The sequence below is a fragment of the Camelus dromedarius genome, chromosome 14 (assembly GCF_036321535.1).
Source record: "Camelus dromedarius isolate mCamDro1 chromosome 14, mCamDro1.pat, whole genome shotgun sequence".
NCBI classification, from domain to species: domain Eukaryota; kingdom Metazoa; phylum Chordata; class Mammalia; order Artiodactyla; family Camelidae; genus Camelus; species Camelus dromedarius.
In genome coordinates, this window is record NC_087449.1 from 56,527,719 (window position 1) to 56,550,590 (window position 22,872).

General features: G+C 52.6%; 1 protein-coding gene across 1 annotated transcript in view; it reads left to right on the plus strand.

Moving 5' to 3' along the window:
* Window positions 1–227: 227 nt before the first annotated feature.
* ECE1 (endothelin converting enzyme 1) overlaps window positions 228–22,872 on the plus strand; it is a 103,773-nt gene continuing 81,128 nt past the window's right edge. The window contains exon 1 of the mRNA XM_031464279.2: window positions 228–355. Coding sequence (XP_031320139.1) covers window positions 353–355 — 3 coding nt within the window. The 5' untranslated portion in view covers window positions 228–352. The remainder of the gene's footprint in view (window positions 356–22,872) is intronic.

The window sequence follows — 22,872 nt, forward strand, 5'->3', positions numbered from 1 at the left end:
CGATCTCATTGAGGTCTGGACTCCGCACCCCGAAGCCGGACACGCCGCCAGCACCCGCCCTTGGGGGTCCTCACATCGCCGGCGCCTGGGCTCCAGCGCGCAGAGAGTTAAGCGCGAGAGCGGGCGGGGGAGGCGGACTCTGGGCGTGATTGGCTATTCTGCCCGGGCCCCGCGCCCCGCCATTGGCCACTCGGCGGGTCCGCCTCCTGGGACTCGGCGCCCTAGCCGCGCTCACCCGCGGGGGCCCAACGCGCCGCGGGGTAGCTAGCCGCGCCGTCCGTGGAGCGCGGCGGGCGAGGAGCAGGGAGTGGGGGCCGGGAGCGACGCGGGGCCGGAGCAGAGCGCGCGAGCTATGGTGAGTGAGGCGCCCCGCCCTCCTCGACTGTCCCCGGTGGCTGCTCCGGGGTGGGACGCGGGGCCTGCCCGGCTCGCGGGGGCTGGGCGCGGGCTGCACTTTCTGAAGGTGTGGAGTCGGGGGCGCGCGGGCAGGGCTCGGCTGGCCCGGAGGTGCCGCGCTCGGTTCCGTCGGGGGCGGCCGCGCGGGGATTTGTTCTGGGCGGATGGACCCGGTTGGGTTTGGAGGGCTCGGGGATGGTTGATTCAGTTCGGGGACCCTCGATGCGGTTCTGGTCTGGTGCGTCCGAAAGTCCCTGGACCTGGCCAGGCTTGGAGACCCTCGGGTGGGTCCTTAAGGCGGTCGGGGACAATCCGAAGCAGCTGGATTTGATAGGACGTGAGTGTCCCGGGACGCTGAGGTAGGTCTGGGGCTGAGGCTCCGCTTGGGGCATCGTGGTTGGCCACGCTAAGGGCTTCCGGAGGGCTAGGTCGGGCACTCTGGACTGTGGCTCCACTGTGCCCTAAGCGGGTTGAGAGTGGAGACGGGGCGGCCAGGTTGGCGGCTGTCAGAAACTAGGGGACATTTGGGGGCCCTAGGCCCAGCGCTCTGGTCTCCCCAGCATCTCCCAGTAATGGGTCCTCAGAAGAGGGGGGTTGCTGAGGCTGAGCACTGACTCGGATGGGTGGTGGCACCAGGGAGAAGGGAGCTGGGCAGGGAGATTTCAGGGGGGTTTCTGAAGTCTCAAGAGAGAAACCCCATTTGGTTGGGCTGGACTTGCTGAGGTTGTTTTAGGGAGGAGGGTTGCCTCTGGAAGGAAAGCTAAGACCTTTCAGTCACCCCTCTGGGCCTGGTGATCACTTCTCCACCATGCACCGAGGCCACCTACTTGTCTGTGGCTTCCTTCGCATGGACGGGCCCCTCTGATTCTCTGGTCCTTTATGTGCCCTGTGGAGTGGGTACAAGTCACCATGGAGGGCCTGAGGAGGGCATGTGCCAGTGACGGTGGCTGCCAGTCCCAGGGATACAGCCACCTCCAATTCTCTGTGAAAATGCTGCCAAGCCTGAGGGGCCTAGGCGGGGGCAGGATAGGACCCCCTGTAGACTGATAAGTCCCTCCCCCCCACCACCACCCAGTGACTCCCCAGAATCAGCTCCTGCTCTGCCCAGGGCTGGAATCCCTTTACAACATCCCTTTCCTCTTCCCTCCAAGCCAGTCCCCTCTTTTCTTGCCCCATGTGTGTCTGTCTCTCCTGCCACTTGCCTCTCCAGAGTCAGTAATGATGAAATTATGACTTGACTCCACACCTAAACGTGCTTAAAGACCATCTTGGACCCAACCTACCTCTTTGATCTGAAACCTCTCCCCTGGATTGCTCTGCTTGGACAGTTTTGTTGGCAGGGTGCTCACTCCCTGTGGACTGACACATGATTTAAGGTCTCAGTATGTGGGCAATAAAAAGGAGTGAAAATTTGGGGTCATATCATTCCCTCTGCCTCCAAGCCCACCCAAACCTGAGTTACTCAGAGAGAGAACTTTATCCTCCTTAAAAGCCAGTAAAGAAAAGGTCACCTTGTTTTGGTGACATTTTTCAGAGCCTAACAACATGAGAAGCCTCCCTGCCTGTCCGGAAGATCCCTGGCTTTGGGATCAAACACATTTGGGTTTGAATTCTGGCTCCTCTTCTTCCCCAGAGGGACTATGGTCAAATCATGTCATCACCTCTGAGTATCAGTTTCTTCATCTGTGAAATGAGATGATAGGGATGGCGTGGGGATTCAGTGACATAACCCAGTGAGAGCACTTTGTTTCCTTTCTTGGACAACCTTAAGCTCAAGTTGGGAACTTCTGCCTGACATCTAACCTATTTGCTAAGTCTGAAAGAAGGATTAAAGTTTATCATGTTGTGGGGAGAAGTAGGGGAGAGTGGTACTTAGAGAATCATTCATTTGTTCATCATTCAGCAAAGATTTATTAAACCCTATATGCGAAGGCCTGTCTAGGGAGGAAAAACCTGCCATAAACACTGTGTTAAGACAGCTTCCACCGGTCCATAAATGTTCACACCATCCTTACACTAGGTGGCATATCTTTAGGCAAGGTAGAGATAGCCTGCCAAGTGAGGGCTTCCCTCTGGATGGAGAGGTGGGAGAGTGTCACTGCACAGGTGGCACCTGAGTTGGAAAGAGCATCCCAGGTGGGGGAACCATGTGAGCAGAGGACCAGAGGTGTGGGAGTACAGGAAATACCCTTGAAAAGGCCAGAATGGGGCTTGCCTGGCCTGGGCATCAGAGAACCAGAAAGGAGGAGAGGGCATGGGCAAGGGATGTTGCTGGGCCAGATGGTTGGAGGCTTAGGCAGACTGAGGAGCGGAGCTTCACTGTGGATTGTTGGTCCACTGTGTGTGGGTGGGGTGGAGACTGACGTCAGGCCTCCTTGGCCCCTGTCATTTTGGTTTCCCCTAAACACTCGTCCCTGTGCTCATTCCTGAGGTGGGGGTGACTCAGGGCTGCTAGAGTGTTTATTCCTTGGATCTCCTGCTCCATGGGTTTGAAACAATTCAGCGTTCCCTCCATCGTTGCCAAGTTTCCCCTGGCCCCTGGGTTCCTAATGGGGCTTCTTTGGAGAACGTGCGGGCTGTTTCCTGTTGTCCTGGCTCAATCTCCCTGATGGTCCCCAGCTCCCCGCCCAGGTCTCTCACCCCTTGGCAGGAAGTCAGTGCTGTTCTCAAAGGCCTCAAGTGGACCCCTCAGTGCAGGCTTGAGAGGAGAGTTCTACGGAAGCTTTTTGTATCTCCTGTCTCTGGTTGTCCCCATACTAACCCAGCAGCAGGCCCAGAGAGGTGACAGAGATTGCCCAGGGTCACACAGCAAGATAGTACCAGAGCAGGCACAGACCTCCTGGATGTTTAGAGGGTTACCGAGCAGACAGGCATTCCCAGTCTGCTCGTGTGGCGCCTTGAGAATGTTCCTTTACATTCTAAGCTCGGGGCTGAGCTCAGAGCCACAGCTGAGGGTTGGGAATCATCTTTATTGGAAGTGTCTGAGTTGAGGACAGGGCCCAGCTCCCTGGTTTGAATCCTGGCTGTACCCCCAACTTGCTATGTGATTTTGGATCAGTTATTCCCTCTCTGCACCTCCTTTCCTACCAAGTGGATTTGCTCCTTTGTAGGACAGCATGAATATACTGTCTAAGATACAATGTAGAAATGCTTGCAAACTATTAAGAACTTGAGGGAAAGTATTATTTGCAGGCGGGAGGCCAGCCACATGCCCCCTGAACCAGTCTGTATGGGATTCCCAGAGCACAGAAATACCTTTCCTGGTGTGGCCAGAGCCTGTGCTGATAACTGGGTTATTGCTAAGATTTTGGTAAATAGGCATGTTGTTAATTTTTGTTGGAGAATAAATACATTGTTTCCCAAGCAGAATTGGAGAGACCAGGCCCTGTCAGGGGAGGAACAGGATTTGAGGAGTAGGAAAGTTACAGGGTGGGTTCTACAGAAAAATTCCAGGCATTAGCTAAGACATGGCAGCTTGACTAAAGTCTACACTTTGATGTCAGTGGTGACAGTGAGGGAGGAACCATCAGCAGATGTTTACAACTTTCGGTTCCTCTCAGTTTTGTTTTGTTTTATTTTTTCAGTTGAACAGGTAAGTACCTCTTCCCTGGTCAAAGTGCTTCATTCATTCATTCATTCACAGACAGGTATGCCTGGCATAATACCAGGAGTTAGGGCTGTGGACAGTGTGAATGAGACCCGTAGGTCTGTCTGCCACAGTCTGGCAGACAGGTAGATCTGGAGCAGGAAATTGCAAGCGTGATTTCTGTTACCAAGGAGACATGTAGGGTGCTGGGGAGCAGATAGGGCAACCTGGCCTGGGGATCAGAAAAGGTTCCCTGAGGATGTGATGTTAAGGTTGTGGCCTAAAGAATGAACGGGATCAGGAAGAGCATTCCAGGCAGAGGAAGCAGTAAGTGCAAGATGGGACAAAACATGGTATAATTCATCAGCAGGCTCAGAATGTGATGCTTGAGAGGTGAGCGGGACCAGATACGTGTAGGGAGGGCTGTGTTAAAGATTTGGGGCTAGATCCTAAGGGCAGTGAGGAGCAACTCAGGAGTTCAGAGTGAGGGGAGTGACATGGTCAGGTCTGCATTTTGAGATGATCACACAGGCTGCTTTGTAGAGAATGGATAGGAGGGACGAGGCTGGAGGCTGGGAAACCAGTTGGGAGGCTGCTCGAGTGGCCCTGGGAGATATGACAGTGGTCTGGACACCAGTCACTGCCCCATCCACCCCACACCACACCTCCAACATGCTGCCCAGAATGGGCAGTGAAGAGAGGAGGAGCTGTGACCCCAGAGGTCCCACGAAGCCCCCTGCCCTGTGGAGCTTCCTCTTCTCATCCTTTCATGCAAATAACCAGCGGGACTCCTGGCCTCAAGGAACTTTGATCTCAAATGGGAGAAAGGCGAAGTTTCTAAATGGCTCTGAAACAAGGTAGAAAATGATAAGTACCAACCTGAGATGCAAATCCAGAGTCACCTTGGCCATGGGGGTGTATCAAGAAAGGCTTCCCAGAGGAGGTGGCATTTGAGCTTCCTATGGCAACAGTTAGTGGAATGGAATGTTTTCCTAGGAGCCAAGCTTTGGAGAGATGAAAACAAGGAGATATTTTACTGTCCTTAAAGTGTTATAGTCTGGGGGCAAAGTTTAATGAACAACCAATGCTGACTGAACCCCACTTCCCAAGAGTGGTGCTGGGAGTCTAGGGCCTTGGGGTTCTGCCTTTTCCCCAGGGTTCCTGAGGGTAGGGGTGCCGGCCTTTCTTGGCTCCCTCTTCCCCACAGGACTCCTGGGTGGGTTCCTGAGAGGGAGATGTAAACAGAGGAACAAGTTTCTGGAGACGACTCAGCAAATTAGCTGAGGAAGGATCCAACTTCAGGGCCCAGAAATAGGAAGGTGGGCCTGGCTGCTGGATCTTAAAATCATGGAGTGCTTGTGTTAAAAGGGGATTTGTAACTGTCTAATTCAGCATCCCCATTTTATAGGATGGAAGACTGAGGGGTGAAATGAGCCTCTACCACGTACCTGGCACTTCAGATAATCTTTTTGATCATTACACCGACCGTAAGAAGTAGATTTATCCCCATTACAGAGCTGAGAAGGCTGGGGCTCAGAGACCACTTTGAGAATTAGGAACTAGAATTGATTCCTCAAGATTCTGGCTTCAGTCCCAAGCCGCCACTCAGTCTAGCAGAAACTGCCTTCCTGGGAATGCCCCTGGGGGACAGGGCTAAGACCAGAGGCCTTGGGAGCTAACTGGGGCTGGCCAGGCTGCAGTGTGGATTATTTACCTTTCACCTTTGCACAGCACTTGACAGTTAATGAAGTCCATTCCTCCCCACTCACCAACCTTCTTGAGTCCCACTGCCAGTAAGTGGCAGAGCTAGGACTTAAACCCAGGCCCGTGCCTCCCAGCCCAGACCCGCATCTCCCGGCTTTTGGCACTGCCCCGAGAACCCCGGCTCAGGTCTCCAGTGACCCCATGACTGGAGATGTCCTTAGCTCCCTCACCACGTGCCTCTGTGAGTGTGAGGAGTAGCCCCTGGCACCTAAGGCTCCCCTTTCCTGAGCTCCTCCCCACAAGCTCCTTTGCCTCCTTGGTGGGGAAGGCATGAGGGTGTAGGAGTAGGCGGAGTAGGGTTACAGTGTAAATACCATCATGTCAATATTTACCTCTGCCTGAGACCAGAGCCTCCGCCACCCTGCCTGCTGCCTCCCACTCGCTGCTGTCCAGGTGCACATGGCCTTGCTCCAAGGCTCCGATCTGGTCACTGAAAGTGAGGCCAAGGGTGGAGATCTAGGTTCCAGACCAGCTCTGCTGCAAACTTTCCAAGTGGCCCTGAGCAAGATACTCCCCCTTCTCGGACCTTAGTTTTCCCATCTGTAGAATGACATGCCCAGAACAGACCAATTCAAGGGGTCTTTTCAGCAATGCCATGTAGGATTCCAAGCATAGTACTCTGGTGCAGAGCACGGCTGTGAAGTTGGCCAGACCGGGGTTTGAATCCCAGCTCTACCACTTCCTCACCATGGGACCGTGGGCAGGTCAGTTAACCCCTTTGAGCTTTGGTTTCTCCATCTGTAAAATGAAATCCTGACTACCTGTTTTGGAGGATGATTGGTGAGGATTAGTGGGATGACTCAATGTGCATAGCTTTTAGCACCCAATTAAGTGATGGTAATGGTGGTGGCGGCGGTTATTCCAAATAAACATTGTTGTGATTCTCTGGGTCCAGACACTGGGTTGCATCACTTGGGAACTGGAGCCAAGGGTGGGGACTCTAACCTCAAGCCTTCCTGATACTCGGGGCCACTGACTGGGCTGGGGGAACCCAGAGGTTGAAAAAGCCCATTGGTTAACACCACACACACACACACACACACACACACACACACACACACACACACACACACACACACACACACACAAAGCTTCCTACACTCTGGGGCTCCTTTTTTGGGGCAGAGGTCTGGGGCTGAGATGACCTCAGAGATTTGTGGCAGTAAGAGGGGTGAGGAAGGGTGGAGGAGACAGAGTGGGGAGGAAGGGTGCACTTCCAAAGCAGTTATTTAACAGAAGCTCCGAGTCCAGTTCACACATGAGCTGTTCCCTCCAGCCCAGGAAAAGAGGGGGCGCGGGGTAAGGCCTGGCAACCCCAGGATGTGGGGAGGGACTGGGCAGGCAGGGAGGTTGGGGCTGCCAGTCAGCAGAAGTGGGCCCTGGAGACCAGGGGACCCAGGGTCAAGCCTGGCTCCCTCATTTTTTGCTCTCATTTTGGACAGCGTGTTACCTCTCTAAGCTTCGTTTTCCTCATCTCTAATTTGGAGATGCTGGGACATATTTTGTACGACAGTTGGAACCGTATTATTAGATGCTCTTTCAGAAGAACCCAGCTCAACCCTGGCACATACAGGGGCTCAGCCCGATCAGCCTCTTTTATTATCATGGTCACGAGAACCACACGCCGGTCCTCGTTCTACTAGTTTGGGGGCTTCATGAGGGCAAGACATGTGTTTTTGAAAAGTGTGGTATAATTTATGTGAGATGTAGATACGCCTTGTACAGCTCGGTTTTTACAGATGTACACACCTGCATAATCACCACCTCGATCGAAATACAGAACCTTTCCACCACCCCAGAAAATTGCCATGTGCCCCCTTCTATCAGTCCCCCTGCCACAGGCAGCCACTGTCCTGCCCTCTGTTACTCTGGTTTCACCTGGTTTTGAACTTCAACTGCATGAATTCATAAAGATGCACTCTTGGGTCTGGTTTCCTTCAGTGTCAGTCAACACTGAACGTTTTCAGTCTTGCCACACTGTTGCCAGTATCCATGCCTTTTTAGGTTCTATTGCGTCCCATTGGGTAGATATGCCTGTAAATGTCCATGGATGACATTTGAGTTGATTCCAGCTTGGGCGGCTGTGACATTCCCGCTCGTGTCTCTTGGGCGGGTCCTAGAGGTGGAACTGCCAGGTCGGAGGGTCGATGTGTGTTTAACTTTCTCGTAGAAACTGCCACGCGGTTCTGGGGGGAGTACAACTCACCTCTCTGCTGAGGGGCCTCACCTAAAGTAGTTTCTGGATGAATGTTTTTTGAAAGGAGGATGGAATTTGAGTCCTTTCTTTGTCTTACTGCGTCAGATCCACACTGTCGTCCCTGCCTCTGCCCTCAGGGGCTCTGTCTCGACCCTGAGCTTTATCTGGGCACCAGTCATTTCTCAAGGCAGGGAGGGAGTCCTGGCCCTGGAGACCTCAGGCCACTGATCAGCTGTGTGACTGTAGGCAAGTCCCTTCCCCTCTCTGGTCCTTGGTTTCCTCTTCTGCAAAACATGTGTGGATTGAATATTTCCCTGGCTCCCGGTTTCTGGTGGGCTCCCCTCCTTTGGGAGCTATTTGCTCCCAATTGTTCTGTGCTTTTCCACCGCTAGGGTTGTACCTGTGCCACTGGTGACCTCCAGCCATCCTGCATCTCTGGGGAAGGACCATCTGGGAAAGTGGGAAGGCTCTTCATTCTTGGGAGCCTCCCTAAGCACCTCATTGTGAATCAGTCCTCCCTAGGTGAGAGGCCCCCCAGGGCCATGGGGTCCCCACCCATGGAGGCTTTGCAGAGACAACGGGGCAGACCTGGGTCGGAATTCTGGGCTCTGTGACATTGGGCATTTCGCCCTACCTCTCTGAGTCCCTGCATCCTCATCTGCAGGGTTATAAGGACAAAATGAGATCCTCCATCATTGTGTGGACAGAAGTGGATGGGACAGTAAAATCCCCACCCTTATGGAGCTACATTCTAGGGGAGGGAGCCAGAGACTAAACAGGCAAACCAGCCAACCAGAAAGATCACTTCAGAGAAAGGAGAGAAAGGAGAGAAAGGAAAACAGTGATGTGCTGTGAAGTGGGGAGGGGGATATGCTAAACAGCCAGGGAAGGCCCTCTGAGCTGAGACCTGCAGGATGAAGAGGGGCAGCCAGGCAAAGACATGGGAGAGGAGAGTTCCAAGGAGAAGGAAGAGCAAGTGCAAAGGGCCTGAGACAGGGATGAGGGATTGGAGGCAGGAAGGCTGATGTGGCTGGGCAGAGGGAGCAAGGGGGAAGTGAGAAGAGATGGGCACGGGGAGCCCGGTCATGCAGGGCCTTATCAGGTGTGGGGGAAGTTGGCATTTCATTCTAAGAGTCATGGGAAGCCACTGCAGGGCTCCAAGCAGGGGGATGACTCACTTTGGCTTATGTTTTAGTAAGGCCCTGGCTGCTGTGTGGGGGGAATGGCCTCTAGGGGGCAGGAGTGAGGCAGGGAGGCCAGCATCTGGTGAGAGTGGGCCCCGGAACTTTCACCTGTCCTGAGGGCAAGGAGGCTTCTGTTACTCTAGGATGTGAGATTTTAGCAGCTACCTCAGAGAATGGGAGAGAGGTAGTGGGGGGATCCCAGGTGCTGCAGGGTGCTCCTGACGGGGGGGCACGGTGGGTGGGCCACACGTGCCTTTGGAGCTGGCTAGACTGGTCTAGGAACCGCCACTCGAACTCAGCCTTTCTAGGTGAGCTTGGGATTCTCCCTAAGTGACCACTTTCCCACCACCTCAGGCCCCGGGGACCCAGGAAATGGAGCCAGAAGGACAGAGAGCCAGAGCCTGCCTCCCCCACTTCGGCACACCCTGGAGGAGGAAGTGATGGCCTCAAGGGCATGCCCGGCCCCTCTGCCCTCTGGTCTGCTGCTCCCATGGCCCGGCTCAAGGAAATCCTGTGGCTTTGTGGTTTCTGGGTGTCCAGGGCTGAGCTGAGGCAGGAGGCAGCCACGAGAAAGTGGTACTTCATGTTTCCCTGCCGCGGAGTGTGTGGTTACTCGGTATCCTGCTGGGCTTCTGGGGGTTGTGGGCAGGGAGGAGGAGGAAAGGGCATGGGAGTTCACAGAGTCACAGAAGATCGGAGTGGAAGTGGGACTTAGACGTCATCTAGACCAACCTCCTGGGGAGACAAAGGCCCAGAAATGGAGAGACTTGCCTGAGGCCACACAAGTTAGAAACAGGACTTAGACCTTGATCTCTGACGCTCCTTATCTGCTACTCTTTCTGGTCAAGATGTGGGTTTCAGAGCCAGACTGACCTGAGTTCTAGTCCCAGCTCTGCCACTTAATCCCAGTTGGGTGATCATGAGCCAATGACTGTCTCTGAGCCTCAATTTTCTCCCCTGTGGAATGGGATGATAGTAATTCCTTTCTCTTGGTGTTGTTTTAAAGAGCGGCTGAAATGATTCATGTAAAATTGTAAAGCTTATAGGATGGTGCATGTAGTAGGTCCTTGGTAATGGGAGCAGTTATTAATGTAATAATAACAGTAACATTACTGTTGCAGTTCTGTCGTTCTGAGCCTTGTGAAGAGCTGGAGAGACTGGTTGCATGCTAGGCTTCATTTGTGCTGTCTTCTAGTTCTGGTGAACCCAGGGAGGCTGGGAGGTGAGGAAATTCTCATCGTCAGTCCATCTCACTGCTGGTTTATTTTACTCCCCCTTGTAGTTGGGAGACCCTTTAACAAGGCCCTAATTACAACCACCACCCCAACACACACACACGCACACGCACACGCACACGTATATGCATGCAAGGCTTAGATGGGCTGGAGCTGTTCTGTCTGCCTGCAGCCTGAATAGGGGGCAGACAGGCACTAAATGCAGGCTCAGGATGGAAAATTAGGCAGCTCCCACCTTCTGCACCAGGTCCTACCACACACTCACTGATTCCTGTTTATGCAGCCTGGCCTGGGGGGTCAAGAGCAGGGGCCATGGGATCGACTTGAACTTGAACCCTGGCTCCACCACTGATTTGTTGTAAAGGACCTTTGAGCAGGTAAGTTTTCCTCTCTGAGCCTTGGGTTTCCCATCTGCGGAGTGGGGTTAACAACCACTCCGGGGTGGTTGCAAACATTAAACAAGAGAAGATGTGCTGGAAGCATGTGTGGGGCATCCTCCACACTCAACTCTAAGAGGTGGGCGTCGCTAATTACCAAACTCATTAGCCTGTTCCTCCTTCCACAGCTATTCTCAGAAACTTCCATGAATATGCCCCACTCATGCATCATGTGTTCCCACCGCCCCCTTCACTCCCCATCTCCACTGCCTTCTGTCAGGCCATAGGTCACCTGGGGTGAAATTTCCCACTCTTTTTTGTCTTCTGCACCAACACAGATGGAGAGCTGGGGCCAGCCCATCCGGCCCTCTCTCTCTGGGCTGCTGCTTCCATAGCCTGACTCAAGGAAATCCTGAGGCTTTGTGAGCATTTCACACAACCCCACTCCGCATCACCTTGTGCCGGGGATGGGGTGGGAGACGGCACAGTCGCAGGCTGCCTTAGCAAGCTCCCGGTCCCCAGGGGAAGCTCGGCAGGAAGGCTCTGATCCAGTTCAAGCATGGACAGCAACGGCCGGGCAGGTTGCTTCAAAGAAGACTTTCTGGGGTTGGTGACACTTGATGATTCCTTGAGGGAAATGATATGTTAACTTCTGCCTACCTTTGGATTTTTTTCTTCCCTAATCCTTTTGTTCTTTCCTGCCAAGTGCTTACCCATCTCAGCTATTATGTAAAGATAATCATGTTTATTGTTTATTGAGTATTTACCTTGTACCAGGCACAGGGCTAAATGTTCTATGTTATCAATTCGCTTAATCCTCACATCAAACCTAGGAAGTATTTTTTATTTTACCCATTTTATAGGTTGGGAAACCAAGTCACAGAGAGGTAATATCTCTCTCTCTGTCAGTAAGTGGTGGAGCAAGACTTGAGCCCCAGGCAGTTTGGCCACAGACCCCAAGTTCTTAACCACTCTGCGACAGTGTGTCTGTCACCAACTTTCCCCCACAGTCCTCATGACTTGTGGCAGCCTCGTGGACTCTGAGCACTTCACCTTCCATGGGAGTCCTTTGCAGCCAGCAAAGGTGAAGAAATTGATAGGAAGTCTTTCTGTACCCGCCTCCCTTAAGCATCAGCTCTGGAGAAAAAGGGATCTGAAAGTTGAAACCCTAGAAAACAAAGGGCCTGTATCTGGGAGAGGAACAGGGATTAGAAGATAGGCATTTAGTGGGGGAGAGAAGGGGAACTAAGAAGGAAGAAGTTGGAATTCAGGCTGAACCAATATTCCCTGAAAACTTCTTCTTTGCCAGGTGTCGGGGATCTCTGCCCTCCAGGAACTCCCAGGCCTATGGGAGAGATAGGCAAATCAACACACAACAAATCAAAGGTCACAGCCTTTAAAGGCTGGAGGAACGAATGACCCAGGGAGGTGATGTTTGAGTTGGGTCTTGAAGGATGTGTAGGAGTTTGCCAACCAGGTGGAGCCTGTAGTGGCAGAACCAGAATTTAAACCTGGACAGTCTGTTTCCAGAGTCTGTGATCTCACTCACCACAGCCTGACTTCACTGCCCTGCGTGGCCTGGCCTTGGGAGATCTGATTCTTTTGGTCCTTGGCCATTCAGTGCAGGGCCTGGACAACTGTCCAACCATTTCCCATCCAGCCCCTGCTTCTGTCCTTGCAAACCCTGCCGCCTGCCCCTTCTGTAAGGGTTGGGGGTGATTGACCAGCCTTCCATGGTGAGTCTCTGCTCTCTCTAGATGGCCAGCATGTGTGTCCTGAGAAGGACACACAGATTCCACCTCCAGTGCACCTGTTGCCACAGAGGAGGCATGAGGAGACAGTGATTTCCTGTTTCGTTTTTCAGCTCTCCCCGCCTCCCCACCCCCAGCACCTGAAACGTGCTTTGCATAAGGCACTTCCTCAGATCATTCTGACAACCCTGGCAGGTAGAGGTTGGTTGTCACCATTTTAAACTTGCAGAAGGCAACCAAGAGAGGTTGAGCCGCAAGGGTCATAAGCAAGGAGAGTCCAGAATCTGCTCCTCAGCATGTCTAACCCCAAGGCCTGTGCTCACGTTTTTAAGCTCAGGAGGAAGCAGACCAGTGCATGACAGGCCTGTGCCTTTCTGGTGAAGATGCTCTCACTCCCATTCCAGATAAGCTCTGGGCTTCTAATTCGTGCCCCAGGAATTGCAGGTTAGTGGTAAGAGTAAGACCACACTGTTGCAGTGCTTCTCAAACTTGAGTGTGCCTGAGAATCACCAGGAATTCCGGTTACAGATGACATTTCATTGCCCTTGCCCCAGGCATTCTGATGGGGTGGGATATGGGAACCGACATTTCCAGTGAATTCCCTGATTCTGAGGCTGGTGGGCCAAAAATCACACTCTGGAAATCCTGACTTATTACATATCTGCTCTGGGCCCAGCACTATCCTGGGCCTTTTGTTTTGTTATATCAGACATCAGAACGTTGCTTGGTGGAGGATGTTGGTGCAAAAGGAGGTAGGGGGTCTGGAAAGAGATTTCTACCAGTCATAATGCAGGCATTTGTAACCAATGTGTCTAAAGGGTTCATTTAATCTTCAGGTTAATCAGCTGAGGAAACTGATGCTCAGAGTGGTTCGGTGATTTGCCCAAAGCCAAAGAGCTCACAGTAGCAGAGCTGGAATTAGAACCCAGATCCCTCAGCTGCCGATACCTGTGTTCTTCTCTGTACCCCACACTCCCTCTTTCGCACACTCCCACACACAGTCTTGGAGGCATGGAATCCAGGTAAGTATGAGAAGATTGGTGGTGGTGGTGGTGGTGGTGGTAACTACCATTTATTGAGCAGCCGCTATGTACCAAGCATGGGGTATAGGATGCTGAGCACATAGAAGTGGTCTTAGGTAACTGCACAGACTTCCAATTTTGAGCAGGATGCTGTGTGAGCTTATGTCAGCAACCTGTCCCAGGAGGAGCTGGTGGGAGAGCAGTGGCAGAAAAGACATCTCTTAGGAAGAAACATTTGAGAAGAAATCTGAAGGATGGGTTAAGTATTAACCAGGTAAAAAGACAGACAGAAAAATATTCTAGGCCAAAAGAATGGTATGTGCAAAGGTCCTGAGGTGGGTGACCTGTAGCATGTTCAGCATAGTTGGAGTAGAAAGCAAGGAGCAAGTGAAAGTGACCCAAGGTGAGGCTAAGAGGTTGTCAGGGGCTGGGCCCTGTGGGGCTGAGTAAGCCAGGTGGGAGATTTGGACTTCATCCTAAGAGCAGTGGAAAGTAGAAAGCCGTGTGTGTGTGTGTGTGTGTGTGTGTGTGTTTTCAAATCAATAAACTTTAGGCTTCATTTTCTTCTATACCTAAAGACCCCATTTAAGCCTGCTGAGGAAGAAAAGGCAAACATCTATTGCTGGCAGGGTGGAGGGCTCCCTGGCCCTGGAAGGGGTGCCAGCAGGGAGATGACAGGATCTGAATTGCCTTTTATTAAACTTTCTCTGGCTACCCAGTGGACGTGGGCTTGGGTGAGGGGGCAAGAATGGAGGTGGGAGATGGTCCAGGCCAGACTGGTGGTAGTGGCGGGGGAGAGGCAAACAGAGATACTGAGGGATGGAGTTGACGCGGCTTGGTGATTGATTGGGGTGGGGCAGGGGATCCACCCCATTTCTCTGACAGGTGAAAACAGAGCCCAGAAAGCTGTGTGAGCTACTCTGGGTCAGGGTCACACAACTCGTTAGCTGGCCCTCCAGCAAAACTCTGACTCAGGGCCCAGATTCCTGGTAGCTGGTTTTGCAGAGTCCTGTTTCCAGGCCTTCTGGTGGCTGCACCCCTCCCTGTGGCCCCCAGCTCCCCCGCTGTAGGGTCTTTTAGCTTCAGGAGAGGGGGAGGCTTTATGGGCACAGATTCTGTCTTTGAAGCATCTAATGGGGGAGTGGGCGGCACTCTGACCTCCCGATTCTTTCCTTGTGACCTCTGCAGGCCAAGGCCCTCCTCAGGCTTTGAAGGAGTCCACAGAAGTGGGGCTGGGGTGGGGGCTGGAGCCACTGTGCCCACAAAGCCCCTCCTTGGGTGGGGGTGGGGGCCTTCCAAGGATCTGAGGAGGCCCCCTGCTGTGGAGAGAAGGGACACACGAGGGCTGGGCCTCTGCCAATGGGGGTCTCCCCAGAAGTAGGAGATGCCCCCTCATCCAAACCTCTTGGACACAGGATACTGCTGGCTGCCATTTAAGATTCCCACCTCCTCCCCCCGCCGCCTTCCCCAGTTAACTCTCTCTGGCAAATAAGACCTCTGAGATGTTTAATTAAATGAATTTCTAGCTCTGCAGGCCTCTCCCCTCCTTCCCACCCTGGTATAAACAATCCCCTCCTGGGATCCAAGACAGCTGTACTACTCTCCTGTCATGAACCTCACCCACACCGTATTGCAGCCCCCTTTTCCTCTTTAGGATTCAGGCCCCCCTTTTTTCTATCTAGGTTCTAGAGCCTGCTCTCCCCTCAGGACCCTTCTCCCTGAGAATGGCCCCTGGATCTTGGACCCAGGCCTGATCTCTCTTTGGGGGCCGGGTTCCCTGCATCCTGGAGATGAGACACCTATACACACTCCCCCCACCAGTCTCCTGGAGTTCTGTACCCACCCCCATCCCTGGGAATGGGCCCTTCTCACCCTTACACATAGTAGGTGCTCAAGAAATGTGTTCTCTTCCTCCCACCACGCCCTCTCCCAGCTCCCCACTTTATGACCCCTCCTGAGCCTGTCCCCCACCTCACTGCCCAGATGGGTATTTTTGCTCAGGAAACCGTGTGCTTAGTGGCAGTTGAGCCCGGAAAGCAGCTACTGTTAACTCAGAACATCGGGTGGAAGAAAGATGAGGGCCGAGAAGGGCCAGGGAGAACACTCAATGCTACTGGCTCAGCCCCCTGGTCCTGATATCCTGTTGGGTCAGGATGAGGCAAGTTTGGGATCAAAGTCCCCTTCCCAAAGCCAGGAGTTCCGTTATGGAAATCATTGCACTGGCGGGAAACAGGCAGCAGGTCTGGAAATGAGGTAGGTTGGTTTAAGAGCCGCTAGTGGCTTCTTCGAGAAGGAAGCCCGGATCTCCTCAAGCCTGTGGCTGCTGTCCGGAGGACAGTGCCAGGACCCCTGGTGTTAGTGCGGTTCTTTGTGTCACCCATTCTCTTTGTTAGCCTAGCTGCCTGCTCCATGGAGCAGGTGTAGGAGCCGCAGTTTAGTGAGCATGAACTTTGCTCAGGGCCCTGTGGCAAACAGTGTGTGCACTGACTCATACCATCAGAGTCAGTCTAAGGAGATGGGTCCTCTCTTGTCCCCACTTAACAGGTGAGGAAGCTGAGGCTCGATGAGGCCTGGTGACTCAGCCAAGACCACACAGCTTAGAGCCAATAGCTCAAGAGTCAGAGTTTTTTGCAGGCTCCTCTGCAGCAACTAACTTCAGGGCTAGGGCTGGGTGTGCTTGTGGCTCAGAAGGGTTGTCAAGCAGTGAAGAGAGAGGAGGCAGGCCAGGGAGGATGAGAGGAAGGTTGCTGTGGAACCCTGACTGGAACCAGGGGGTCTCTGGAAGGAAGCAGGTGGTCCCCTGTGGGTTGGGGTCAGGCAGCTGGAGGCAAGATTGGAGCTGGATGAGGAGCTGGCACAGTTCTGTCCCCTGGGCACTCAGACGCTTTCACTGTGACTGTTACTCCTCTCCCCCGGAGGGGAAGCTCTCAAAGGCAGGGAGCCTGGTCCACCTGCTCTCAGCAGACACCTGTGAGACATGAATAAAGGGAGGGTGCAACCCCACAGGGTTAAAGTAGGGGAGGGGTCGGGATGGGGAACAGCCTTCCTATGCCAGGTGGATAGTCCTGGAGCCAGTGCAGGGTTCATATTGTCATTAGGGACATGTCTCTAAGTGTTAATGCCAGCTAATGGAGAAATAGAATTCAGTATATAAAATTGCACTTTGCACGAAATTCTGACCCCCATCTATTGGTTAATGTGTTTCTTTAAAGAACAAAACCTGGAGCAAAACGTAAGGGAGCATTTCTGCTGGTGATCAGAGATCACCACTGAAGAGGAATTTTTCCTTCTTTGGTGATTTGTGTTTTCTTGCTGTCCCCAGGTGGTGGTGAGCTCATTCAGGGAAGTCCAGAGGAATTTTTCTTCTCCATCGGGTTCCATTTGGGCAATGCCAGGTGACACCCAGTGACACACTCGAGGTTGGGTGAGGAAAGCCAGGCACACTCCACTAGCGGCTCGTCTCTGCCCCCTCCGCCTCCCGTCGTCTCCCCTTCCTGGGGCCCAGAGCCATCTCAGCCAGCATGGGCAGGCAGATGGGTGACCCGAGGGCTCTTCCAGCCTGACTCAGCCTGGCCCTGGCCCTCTTGGGGGAAAAATGAGTCATTTCTGAAATGCTTCTCTCTATGTGGAAAGAAGGGGAAAGGAGTGGGGGTGGGGAGAGCCCCTCTTGGTTTCCTTCAAACTTGTTTCTCAGCCTATGAAGTGTACCCTGGCCACGGAGGGAGGGATTCCAGAGCGACTGTTGGATGGGGCAGCCAGACCCAGTTAAGTCAATCAGCTGCAGCTCCGACAGTGATCAGGGCCACCCTGGATGGAACTGTGCTGAGCTGAGCAAGTTAGAAGGCCCTTCCCCTTGACCGAGGCTGACCCCTCACCCCTTTCTCTGCCCACGCAGCGCCCCGAGGGGGGCATGCTAGTCCTTTCTACCACTGAATCACTCTTAAACTTAATCAAGTTAAGAAGGGGGCTGTCATTTACTAGTTGATGAGTAGAGCCTCTTCTGAGGATTTGGAAATCTGGCTTTAGCAAGGGAGAGAGGTGTGACGGATTCCATCAATTAGTGATGTCTGCCAGGGCCTGGGCCCAGGGGTGCAGGGTGGAGAATGTGTTCCTAATCACTTTTCCTGGAGAGGAACTCGTGGGCCTGGGTTCACTTTTATGCTCTCCCCCCGCCCCCCGCCCCCCGGTTTCCCTGTTACTTCCTAGGCGACCTTAAGTAAATCATTTCACCTCTTTGAGACTCACTTTTCTCATCCATTAAACAGCAGATAATTCCCACCCACAATTGCGACAAACGAGAAAGGAGCAAAGCAGCCTTATTTCCTTTGAGTCTTTGCTCACCTGTCACTTTCTCAGAGGGGCCTTGCTGGTTACCCTACTGAAAATTGTCCCTTACCTCCCATCCTCTGTCCCCCTCCCTGCTTGAATTTTCTCCTCCGCCCTCACTACAGTTGAACATCCTCCCTATTTGATTCATTCATTTTATTTACTCGGTCTCTTCCCACTGACATGCAAGGATTTCTGTGTGTCTTATTCCCTGGTTTAGCCACCTGGAACAGTGCTGGTGCATGGCAGGCACGTAAATATTTGTAGAAAGAATAGATGAAAAAAGTAAATGGAAAAAAAAATGAATGAATGCCTCTGAGCCCAGGGCACAGTGGGAGCCATCATCCTCCTCCAGCCGTGGTACTCTGGACGGCCGAGCCCTTTCTGTGCAGGTCAGCTTGTTCACTTTGGAGACTTCATGATTTATTTTTATTTGAGGGTGTTTCTTACCAGAGCTTGGGATTGCCCTGGGGAATATCATGGGGACTTTTATAGTACAATTGAAAGGTGCCGTTTTGGAGTAGAATGCAAAATTGGCATGAATTTTTAAGAATTTTTTTTTTTAATTTGAGGCATCAGCAAAAGCTTTTCATCGTGTCCTCAGACTTCCCTGGCTACAGATTCACTCTCTGGGGACCTTTGGGAAAGTGTGAGGAGGCTGGGTTTTGGAAATGACTCCAACCTCGAAGCCCCACGGCCTGCCCTCCCTCCTGAGCCCCTGTCAGGGACTTCAGCAAGCGTGCGTGGTTTCCCCTGGGGCGCAGATCCCAGCACATCTCATCCTGGGGCACAGGCCAACTCCACTTCTTGATGCCCCCTACCCTGTTGCTTTTTCTCAAGAGACTCTGTCTCTGGGACTGGAATCCTGAAACCAATACCCTCTCTCGCTGCTTTTTTTTAAATAAGCATTTTATTTTTGAATAATTTTAGGTTTACAGAAAATTTGCAAAGATGATACAGAGTTCTTGTATACCCCTCGCCCAACTCCCCCTCATGTAATATCTCACATGACCACAGTATGGTTGTCAAAACCAACCATCATTGTTTCTTTCCAGTTCATTAAATCCACATTCTGTTTGGATTTCACCAGTTTTTACACTAATGTCCTTTTCTGTTCTGGAATCCCATCCAGAGCACCACTGGTAATCGTCCTGTCTCCTTAGCCTCCTCTGGTCTGTGCCTGTTTCTCACTTTCCTTGTTTTCCATGAACTTGGCAGTGTTAAGGGTACCAGGCAGGTATTTTGCAGAATGTCCTTCATTTTGGGTTTGTCCTGTGGCCTGTTTGTGATGCCTTCATCTCTGTCCACTGCACGTTGGAGTGGTCCGCAAGGCTATCCCTTTTCCTCTACCCTGGACTCCACCTGTCCTCGCTTTCATCCCTGGTGAAAGCCACCTCTGCACCCGCCCTCCTGCCATCCAGACCCAGCTTTGCCTGCCCCAGTGTCCTCAGTCAGTGGACCTCTATTCACAGCTGGCTGCATGGAGTTCGAGGTGCCACCCAGATGCCTCCTTGACTGAGTTGTCTCAGTGTTCTGCCTCCCCTCCACTTCTTTCCACCCTCACCCTCTGTCATTCACCTTCTTGTCTGGATGAAGGCAGAGCCTCCTGCTTGCCCTCCCTGCCTCCAGCCTTGCTCCTCCAGCCTTTCCTCCTCACTGTAGCTCAGCCAGCTTTCTGAAACACACATCTAGCCCTGTCATCATCCTGCTTAAAACCTTTCCAGTGTGCCCCATTGTCCCGTGGGAAGTTGAATGCCTCCATAGGAATTCTAGGGGTTTTGTTACCTAGTCCTTGCCCGTTTCTCCAGCCTCATCTCTGACCTTTCCCTACCCTGTCCTCCCTGCTTTCTCCCCAGTGCAGCTTACTCTGCTCTCTACCACGTCCACCCCTTTGCATGGGCTGTGTCCTCTTTTGTCTGTTTCCTGCCATTAGAATGTGAATTTCAATGAATATATGTATATATGTGCATGACTGGGACATTGTGCTGTACACCAGAAATTGACATGTTGTAACTGATGGAATGAGGGAAGGAAGGAAAGAAGGAAGGAAGGAAGGAGAGAAATATAGAATGTGAATTTCAGGAGCGGAGAGATCTTAACCTGGCTCCATTTCCCTGTGGTACCTTGGACAGTGCCTGGCACATAGTAGGTACTTGATAAATACCTATTAATCAATGTGAGAAGAGCATGGGGCAAGAAAGCGCTTTCTCAAATAATCTCAGATACACATGAAATTGCAGCAGTGACAAATGCCATGAAGACAAGGGTCCTGGTGCTGCACGTGCCTGTAACAGGGAAATCTGACTTAGTTAAGGTTAAAGAGGGCTTCTCTGCAGATGTGACACTCTGACTGCTATCTGAGGGAGAGGTGATGCAATTAGGAGGGAAGGGAAGAGCATTTTAGGCACAGAGTGTGTGCAAAGGCCCTGTGGTCTAAGGGACTATGAAGGACTAAAAGAAAAGAGAGTTACGGGGGCCCAGGGTTGGGAAGGTGAGAACATGTGAAATGAGGCTTAACAGGGTGGCAGGGCCAGGGCCTGAGGTGCTTGTAGTTTTATCTTTATCCATGGAACAATATGAAGCCATTGAATGGGGTCTGAGAGAGAGAGAGAGAGAGAAAATCATGGTCATGTCTAAGCTGTGTGACCTTGGACAAGTCCTTTAGTCTGCCTGAGCATCAGTCTCCTTGTCTATAAAATGGGGACAGAACCACCTACTTTACAGGGTCTTTGGTGGATAAAAGGAAATAAACTTAAAGCACTTTACCCCATTGTGGTGCATGGATGGGGGTCTGGTTTCCTCCCTCCCTCATCAGCTCTCCCCTGCCCCTTGACACCCCAGCTGCAAGCAATGAAAGAGTCATTAACAAGCTCTGTTCACAGCCCAGCCATCCTCTTTGCTCGTGATGCCTTCCCTTTTCCCTCTCATCTCAGGAGCCCGGGGCTGTCCCTGCTGGCTCTGCCCAGCAGGGAGGAAGGTGATGCCTGACTGTCCCTCCCAACCCAGACCCACCTGCTGCTCCCTACAGCCTGCCTCTCCCTGACTCCTGCTGGGACCAGTGAGCTACAGGGAAGCCAGCCGATCCATTAGGCTTACTCTGGGGTTTATGGGTCTGGGTGTGGAAGGGCTGTTCCTGTTCTGATAACTCAGGAACCCTCCTAGCCCCGCCCACTAGCCCTCAGGGCAGCACCGATCCTGCTCTGTGGCAGTAACGCCGTCATTTTTCAAGCACCCTGCTGTAGGTGCTCTTGATTGCTATGTTTAAGCCACAGGCATTCATGCAAGGCACATATCAGTGTCCCCTGTTCACAGATGAGGAAACTGAGGCCTGGGGAAGGTAACATGATATTCCCAGATTCCCATAGCTTGTTGGTGGCAGAGATGAACTGAAAGCAGGTCAACCTGACCTGAAGATCCAGCACCCCATACTAACTCCTGTTGGACTTGGAGGTCAAGGACGCTGGGAGGGTCCTTTGAGGTTAGCAGCCAGTGTCTCTGAATGCAGGTGCTATTGGCATTTTAAGAGCGGTAGTTTTTACTATACTGCAGGATTGTCTCACACACAGCAGGAATTTAGCAGTTGTGGCCCCCAGAATTAAATGCTAATATTCCCCAGTCCCTTGACAACCAAAAAATGCTCCCACATGTATACAGAAACTCCTTGGAGAGGCAGAACTGCCGCAGATTGAGACCTGCTGATAATCCAATAAAAACAATGGTAAGAGAAGGCAGATTATTTGCTCCAGGTCACACAGCAAGTGAGCATCAGGGATGGGTTTGAACTTAGGACTTGCAGAGTCATGCTCTTATCACTCCATGTGATGCTTAGAAGGACAGAGATGAGCCCCACTGGCTAGCAGCTGACGAGGAAGCCACTGGCTGGTGGTCAGGGAGGATTTCCACCTCTGTGCCCCATGCCTTGGGTCCACTGCTGTCCCTGGCACCCAGACACCTTTGTTGGGTTTGCCTGCATCCCCTTTCCCTCGCCTCTTTTCTCTCCCTCCATCACCCATAACCTTGTGCCCTTGGACTGGGCCCATCATGCCCCTCCCCTAGCCTTGATTTCTCTCCTCAGTCTTGGAATTATCCTTATCTTTCATGGAGTGGGACCATTTAGAGGATCAGGTGACAAAACTAGTGTGAAGAAATTGCTGGTGTGATGCCAGGCATGTCCTACAGGCTCAGGGCATGTTTTCTAACTCTGAACCCTGTTGTCCTTCCCGACTCCATTCTCTGGCTGTCCCCCTGTCCTTCTTCCTCTGACTCTCCATCTCTTGAGTTTTTCTGTCCTCGCCTGGCTGGGTTTTTAGGCCAGCTTCTGATGCCCAGGGCCAAAACAGCACCACCTCCCTGTCTCCCATGCCAGCAGTTGGCACTATCATTTTTGTCCCCAGGCCTGGGACTTTGGGGTGGATCGCATGGAAGGAGGGGGCACAGTCCCTGTTTGTGTCCTTGAACTGCCCTTTGCACTGGACAGAGGAGAAAGGCTAACTGGTCTTCTGCCTTCAGAGCATCCTCTGGTGTTTCCATGGTAACTATGCAGCCAGGATTCCTCGGCTCCTGCTGGTCAAAGGGCCACCAAATTCCCCCAAAGGGTGGCTACAGTCATGGAAAGGAAACATCTGTTAGGAGGCCAGAGATGGGCAGCACTGACCTGTCCCAGTTCTTAGAGAGGGAAGCAGTACTCGAGTCAGGTAGGGTGTAAGGTCTCCTGGTTTCATCCACATACACCCCTGTCCCCAGTTCATCTCACTGGGAAGCTGCCCGTGACTTCTCTCTGAGCCTTGGCATCCTCATCTGTAAAAAGGGGATGTAATGCTGCTCTCAGAAGTCATCCCAGCTTCCCCCGTGAGCCACGTGGGGCTAGTGGTCAGTGAGCCTGGGCAAGCTCTCCTGGAAGCCTCAGACAGAGAGGAGAGGGGCAGGACCAGACCAACGAGAGGTGGCCAGGGACACAGCTCTGTTTCGTTAGGACTTGGAAATCAGACAGATCTGCCCCTTCCAAGCAGTATGGTCTTGAGGAAACACTCTCCC